The following is a 7,681-nucleotide window of genomic DNA, read 5'->3' on the forward strand; positions in this document are numbered from 1 at the left end:
AAATGATGATTAATTTCTTCGGGGGTGGGTGGAGTGTACAGTTGAAAAACTGCAGAAATGGCTTTCTGCATGAAATGCAAGGTGCATACTCCCTTGTACGGGCAGCCCGGTTGGAAGAGTCATAGCATGAACTTGAAACTCTTGTTACCACTCTCTGATTCTTGGCTCTATCAATACCTAGCTGGTGACCTGGGCTTAGCCTCTCTGTACTTCAGTATCTTCCCTTCTCCAAATGCAGATGAAGACGCCTGTCTGATACATATCTGATGAGTATAAAACTCCCCTAAGACAGGTGAAGTGCCTAACATTATTGGTAAACGCCATTAATAGTAAGGGTAGCTGAGGATTGTTCTTTAGAGTGTAGAAAAGAGTGGGGCAGGCCGTTTGCAATTCATGAATTCTGTCTGGGAAGAGCGAGCCATGTGAAGACCCTGTCTGGAAAGGCTTGCAACAAGGCTTTGCCATTAGTCTGCAGGGGCAGCAGCCCCTGGCGTACACGCTAGGCGGGGCTGCGGGCCTGCGCGGGGCTGTAAACAGGGGCGGGCTGTGTCGCTGCGGGGTGGCGGTTCCCACCGCTACGTGACACAGTGTCCCTGAGTGTCACCAGCGCGCACACCGAGAGGAACCTGCTTCGATGTGCGTGTCATGGCGTAAAAATAGCTGCGATCCACCTGCGCGCCGGGGCGGCGGCGCAGCGGCGGCGGGGGCCGCGAAGGAGCCATGGGCACCGGACTGCGGGAGCCCGCAGGCCACCTCGGGATCTGAGACCCTTGCGACCAGGAGGTAGAGACATGTGGGGTGCGGGGACAAGAGTCGGGGCCGGGCAGGTTCCCAGGGGCATCGCAGCGCACCTCGTTGTGCCCTGCTTCCCCGCTGCGCCAGGCTGTCTGGGTTGGCACAGGGCTAAGGTGACAGCCACGAACCTGTTACTACCGCGACAGCAGACGGAGGGAGGGGGGCAGCGGCCAGGGCCTCTGGTGGCGGGTTAATGGGATTGGAAAAGGCCCAGGGGTGTATTCCAGCCTGAACTTGAATCCTCTACTCCAGGAGGAACAGTCCGGAGGACAGCGGCTACCTGCTTCTGCTCTCCTGCCAGTCTCCGTGCCTTTCACCAGGACTTAGGCAGCAGAATCTATTCTGCAAGAGGTTACTGGAGGGAAAGGATGGGTCTTTGAGCCCTAGGAGTAAGGTAGGTGCTGAGGGGTAGTTGTTGTGGTGGTGGTAATGGTGGTGTCGATTGTAGTACTGGATTTTGAGACATCTTCTAAACAAGCTATTGAAAACCTATCTGTCCCTGAACTCCTGAGTAGAGACTCATCTTTTATTAGTTGTGATCCCACTGCCCCTGGTTGTGGTGTGTTCTGAGAGACTGACCCTTAGAGAAGAGAAAGCTAGGCCAGCTGGGAGCGTGTGATGGGATCACTGTGAGGCCATGGGTCAAGATGGCTTCTTATTGCTGGACATTCCGTTGAGAGGTTCCTAAGGCTGATGGCAGCCCAGGGAATGGGGGTTGGGGGGGAGGAAGATGCTGCAGGTTAGCCCACCTAACATGCAGGACCATAGCGGGAAGTGATCATGGATGGAGGTCTTCCACAGTTGTCTTGCTGCCCAAATGTCCTAGGGCAAGCCTCAAAGGCAGTCTCTTCCAGCTGTGAGGCTCAGAGCAGGAGCCCACCTTCCCAAAGCTCCTGGTCTCCACAGGTACTCTGAGACACACCTGCTAGGCTCCTTAAGGCTGACGCTGTCCCTTGTGCTGTGCCAGATCAGTTGAATCCCACAAAGATGGCCATTCTGAATCTCCCAGCTGTCCCTGGGCCTGCAGGAAACCCCCCAACCCTCCCCCCAAACCCCTTCCCCCAGGCCCCTCCCCACACTTGCTTTTCCCACTTCTGCCCCACCCCCCACCAAGCACAGACACACAAAGCTCCAACCCTGCTTTGACTCAGAATTCTCTCCCTAGGGATGAGGTATAGTCAAAGGAGGGGCTCCTCCCACTGGCAGGCTTGTGTACATAGATTCAAGCCTTCCTCGTCCATCAGCTCTTACGGTTCAGAGTATTTTCCCAAACTCGCTTTTCCTCTTTCGATCATTCCTCGCTTTCCCCACACACACACACACACACAATGCCCTTCCCCCGTGACAAGCTTATCTTTGAGATATGTGGGGGCAGGCATGGGTTAATGTGCTCCATCTCTGTCGCCCAGGAGGCATATCTGGCTTATGTCATGGTCCCAGCTGCTGTTACCGTCCTGATGATTCTCTCTGGATGGCTCTACAGGCATTTCCCTTCCCCCCCCCCCCCGAGCTCCCTAGACTCTGCCTATATAACCCCAGGCAGATGAGACCCAGATTTGGGCTGACAAGTGTCCAGGCAGTGTGCACCAAAGCATCCAGTGTGTATATGTCAGTGTGTTTCTGTGTTGGCTGGCAGTGGGGGGTTGGGGGGCCGGGGAAGAGAAACCCAGCAGCTGGGCAGCTTGCTCCTCCCCCCCCCATAAACAAGGACACGTGACTCCCACCTCCTTGTGTGGCAGAGCCAGAGCTTAGTGGAGGGACGCACGCAAGTCAGCTTGAGAAAGGAGGCATTTGAGTCTCTGAGCTAAGAGACTCCTTTTCTCAGCTAAGAACCTACTCCCCAGGGCCCAGACCAATGGAGATGAAAGGAAATAGCTGCTCTGGACTCACTCACTCACGTGTACCCGACATCCTTTCGCTTCCAGCAACAGCTACCTGGTGACGGAGCCCATCATCGCTGAAACCACTCCACATTGGTCACAGCTCCTGCCACCTTGAAAATGTGCCCCGGTAACTGGCTCTGGGCCTCCATGACTTTTATGGCCCGCTTCTCCCGAAGCAGCTCAAGGTCCCCTGTCCGTACTCGAGGGAGCCTGGAGGAGATGCCCTCTGTTCACCACCCCTTCCTCAACGTCTTTGAGTTGGAAAGGCTCCTCTACACAGGCAAGACAGCCTGTAACCATGCTGATGAAGTCTGGCCGGGCCTCTACCTCGGAGACCAGTAAGTAATGGGTAACCGGGGACCGTGCCTGCGTGTGTGCATGTGTGTACAAAGAGGAAAGAAGGAGGGTGACAGGCCGACTTACCTTACTGATTCCAGGCTGAAGATGAAAGGGAACAGATACACGGACAAACAATAGAATCTTGAGGGCCCGAGGGATTTGGAGGGAATGATTAAAATACTCAGCTCTGGACAGAGAAACTCCGTTTAGGAAATACTGTTACCCATTTAGGAAAGATCGTGTATCATGTGCCAACACTACAGACCAGACACATTGTTCTGAACTTCCAGCTATTGTGCCATGGCTTTGGGGAAAGGTAGCCACTAAGACAGAAGCAGTAGGCAGGAAGCTGAAAGGGAGACCAAACAAAGCCACCACAGTTAAAGGTCATGAAGAGAGAGTTGTTAAATGCAGAACATTCCCCCCTTGTCTCCACTATGTGAGATTTTTGTTTGTTTGTTTGTTTGTTTGTTTGTTTGTTTGTTTTTTCGAGACAGGGTTTCTCTGTGTAGCCCTGGCTGTCCTGGAACTCACTCTGTAGACCAGGCTGGCCTCGAACTCAGAAATCCGCCTGCCTCTGCCTCCCAAGTACTGGGATTAAAGGTGTGCGCCACCACTGCCCAGCTGAGAATTTTTAAGTTGGTTGGTTGGTTTTGGTTTGGGGTTGTTTGTTTGTTTTGGATTTTTTGGGTTTGGGGAGGGTTTTTCTGCACACGCATTAACACTTCACCACAGCTTTGTGAAATAGGAGGTCACTGTCCCTGGGTCGCGGATGAGGGAAAAGGAACTGGGAAAAGTTGTGACTGGATCAAGGACATACAGGCTAGAAGCAGACGTGCCAGGAGAATATAAAGCAATAGCGGGCTAAGGAATGACTCAGACTCTACAGATTATCAGGGACTTATTTATTTGTGTGTTTTATGTATATGGGATTCTTTGCCTGCAAACATGTCTGCGCACCAAAGGAAGGCTTTGGACTCCATGGGGACTCCATGTTATAGATGGTTGTGAGCCACTGTGTGGAAGCTGGGAATCGAACTCAGGACCTCTGGAAGATCATCCAGGGCTGTTAACCACTGGGCCGTCTCTCCAGACCGTGCACTCATTTATTGGTTCTGGGGACTGAATCCAGGGTGCTGTATAGGCTAAGCAGACCACACACATCATACCATGAAATTACAGCCACAGCAAAGGCATGAAATAGGAGCAGAGCAGGCTTAACAAAGCCCCTGATGTACAGCTCCCACCGCAGTACCCCCCAGGTCGGTCTACTGAGGACTTCTCCCTGTATGAACACCTTAGTGTCAGGACAATCAATCTTTGTTTTTTAGGTTTTTTTTGTTTTGTTTTTTTTTTTATTTTTGTTTTTTGTTTTATTTGATTTGGTTTTTCCCAGACAGGGTTTCTCTGTGTAGCCCTGGGTGTCCTGGAACTCACTCTGTAGACCAGGCTGGCCTCAAACTCAGAAATCCGCCTGCCTCTGCCTCCTGAGCGCTGGGATTAAAGGCGTGCGCCACCACACCCGGCTTTTTGTTTTTGCTTTTGTTGTTTGTTTGTTTGTTTGTTTGTTTAGGAAAATCAATCTTTCTTGAAGTGTTCCAGCCTCTGGTCAGCTAGAGCTCTCTATCTAATGTGCACTTCCTTGCGTGAAATCCAAACTGGTTTTTTTCTTGAGTCCTTTGATCCTAGTTCTGCCCTTTAGAACCCTACAGACCAGTGAAAAATTCCACTTCCCAGTATTTAATGATAGCCATCTTCACCCTGACCCGAGTCACTAGCCATTCTCCTCTTTTCCACCTCGTTAGTAAGTACGGAGGAGGTACACAGCCATCAGCAGCACCTAGCCAAGCTTCCTGGTACCGCGGGCATCCCTATACCCCTTCTAACTTCTCTTTAACACAGGGACATGGCCAACAACCGCCGTGAGCTTCGTCGCCTGGGCATCACCCACGTGCTCAATGCCTCACACAACAGGTGGCGTGGCACCCCCGAGGCCTATGAGGGACTGGGCATCCGCTATCTGGGTGTGGAGGCACACGACTCTCCAGCCTTTGACATGAGCGTCCACTTTCAGACGGCTGCCCACTTCATCCATCGGGCACTGAGCCAGCCAGGAGGTAGGAGGGAAAGCAGAAAGGAAGAAAGAACTAAAACAATGGGTGTGGCATTTAGAAGCCCCGGGGGATAACAATAAGATGGGCTGGAGAGATGGCTTAGCAGTTAAGAGCACTGGCTGCTCTTCCAGAGATCCTGAGTTCAATTCCCAGCAACCACATGGTGGCTCACAACCATCTGTAATGGGATCTGATGCCCTCTTCTGGTGCATCTTAAGACAGCTACAGTGTACTTAGATAAAATAATAAATCTTTTTAAAAAAAAAAATGATGAGGGCATCGTTTTGGGCCATTCACCCACAGTAAGATGCTACTAGATGCTGAGCTTACAGAGAGTGTCAGAATTTTAATACTTTTCTTAATACAACCAACAGCAGACTGAAAATAAATGGGGGCAGAAGTACATACAGAATGTTTAAACTTTTTATTTCTTTTTATTATTCCGCGGATAGTATAGCGGGACATCTATTTACAGAGAATTTGTATTTTCTTAGTGGATGTAAGTAATCTAGAGATGTCCAAAAGTATATCACGGGGCTGTGTAGGTTTTTATACAAACGCTGTGTCATTTTCTATGTAGGAATTGAGCATCCATGTGTGCTAGTAATGGGTAGGTTGTCCTGGGATCAGTCCACTTGGAACATAAAGAAACAATTGTATATGTAGATAAACATATATTCAGTAGTTGAGGGGAACAGCAAGATAGAAGGGTGGGCAAATAGGGCATAATGTCACAGTGCCCATCAGTCCCAGCTACTCCGGAGACCTCGGCAGCAGCCCTGTTTGAGCCCAAGCTTGAACTGAGCCTGAACAATGTATCAAGACTCAGTCTCAAATACCAAAAAGAAACTGAAACAATGAAAGAAGAGTTAAGAAGGGTCTGAGGGGATGGCTCGGTCTGTAAAACATTCATCAGGCAAGGGTGCTGTCTCCTAGCACTGGGGGTGGGGGAAGGGCAAAGACAAGAGGATTCAGAATACCCCCTCCATTTTTTTCTTCCCAGGCCTCTCCCCACTGCCAGGGACCCTCGCTATTTGTCTTGAAGTGCTGGGAATCCAGCTCAGGGTCTTACTCATCCTAAATACATGCTCAGCTAATAAGTATACACGCGTATGTTTGTGTGTGAGCGCATAGGAGTGTGCATGTGTGTGTATAGTGTGCACATATATGTGCCATGCTGTATCTGCAGAGGCCATGGGACAGTTTTGTGGTATCTGGTCTCTCTCCTACCGTTACATGGTTTTTAGGGATAAAGCTCAGGTTGTTTGACTTGTGTGGGAAATGCCTTTACCCGCTGACCCATCTCACCAGCCCAGGATCTACATTCTCAGCACCATTCTTCTTCACGAAGTCCCTATGCCACGGGCTTACAGTCAAGTGGACCATGCTGACCAATCCCTAGCCTCTCCCAGCACCTCCCCCCCCCCACACACACACAGCAGTCTCTCAGATGTCTGTCTTCCTTTTCCCAGGGAAGATCCTGGTGCACTGTGCAGTGGGAGTGAGCAGATCCGCGACCCTGGTGCTGGCCTACCTCATGCTCTATCACCACTTCACCCTTGTGGAGGCCATCAAGAAAGTCAAGGACCACCGAGGCATTACCCCCAACCGGGGCTTCTTGAGGCAGCTCCTAGCCCTGGACCGTAGGCTGCGGCAGGGTCTAGAGGCATGAACTGAAAGGAAGCAGGCCAGGTCTCTGGGTGGTTTCCTGGCTCCCAGCTGGGAAGAGAAAACCCAAGTGGCAGGTAGTAGAAAGGCCAGACAACCCATCCTTCCCCAGTGGCAGGAGAGCGAAGAGCCCCAAGACCGCTGTGGCTCTTTGGGGATGGGGATGGAGAGCCAGGTTGGGCAGTGTGATGGGTGGGGGGGCTGCTGACCCGGGAAGGAAGCAACTGAGTTGTAAGAGGATGGCTGTGTGATTAGGACAGCCCTGGGCTAGAGCAGGGTGTGCCCAAATGACTCAGCATCTCTTCCCCTCATTGTGTTCAAGTGTCCCCCTCTCTCACCTTCCAAACAAAAGGACCATTGCCCTGCAGTACCTGAGCAGTGGGGATGTCAGGGTTGCAGACACATGGAAGTGAAGGAAGGTGGTCCAGGTTGCAGAAAGCAACATAAGAGTCGGTCGGTGGTGGAATGGTGTGAAATCCACCAATGCAGAGGGAGCAGGTTATAGGTTATAGCTGTGCAACTCCAGGAAGAGGAGGTGTGTGATGACACCCTACCGGAGCTGCTCAGGGTCAAATGACATGGAGTCTTTTAGGTGGTCATATTCTCACTGAAAACCATGCGTCTGGAGTAAAAAAAAAATAAAGAGGTGAAAAAGAAGAAAGTGTCTTGGCGTCATTAACAGTTTGACCCCTCCCTTCTGGGAACCCCTGGCTCACTTTCTAGCCATCAAACCCTTCACCAATTCTTATACAACACTATGAAAGCTTGAGCTGTTATTTCCAACTTATCCACAAGGGGGCAGCAGAGGACCAAAATCTGGATGTCTGCAGCTATTTGGCGGTACTGTCCCGAGGCGAGCCACCCAGGGACCTTTCATCTTCC

The 7,681-nt window shown here is 51.2% G+C and overlaps 1 protein-coding gene across 1 annotated transcript; it reads left to right on the forward strand.

Annotated features, from left to right (window-relative positions):
* The first annotated feature begins 411 nt into the window (after nt 1–411).
* Dusp26 (dual specificity phosphatase 26) lies at nt 412–7,456 on the forward strand. The gene is made up of 5 exons (XM_021219438.2): nt 412–783; nt 1,048–1,189; nt 2,721–3,016; nt 4,920–5,134; nt 6,604–7,456. The coding sequence occupies exons 3-5, from the start codon at nt 2,796–2,798 to the stop codon at nt 6,801–6,803; spliced, it is 636 nt and encodes a 211-aa protein (XP_021075097.1). The 5' UTR covers nt 412–783; nt 1,048–1,189; nt 2,721–2,795; the 3' UTR covers nt 6,804–7,456.
* Nucleotides 7,457–7,681: the final 225 nt, after the last annotated feature.

Source organism: Mus pahari, chromosome 19 (genome assembly GCF_900095145.1).
Source record: "Mus pahari chromosome 19, PAHARI_EIJ_v1.1, whole genome shotgun sequence".
Taxonomy (NCBI): Eukaryota; Metazoa; Chordata; class Mammalia; order Rodentia; family Muridae; genus Mus; species Mus pahari.

Bases quoted from the DNA above. Each gene is read 5' to 3' on its own strand.
- Dusp26 (XM_021219438.2), top strand. From the start codon at position 2,796: ATGTGCCCCGGTAACTGGCTCTGGGCCTCCATGACTTTTATGGCCCGC. The intron at 3,017-4,919 runs GTAAGTAATGGG...TCTTTAACACAG, and splicing joins GGCCTCTACCTCGGAGACCA to GGACATGGCCAACAACCGCC. The intron at 5,135-6,603 runs GTAGGAGGGAAA...TCCTTTTCCCAG, and splicing joins GGCACTGAGCCAGCCAGGAG to GGAAGATCCTGGTGCACTGT.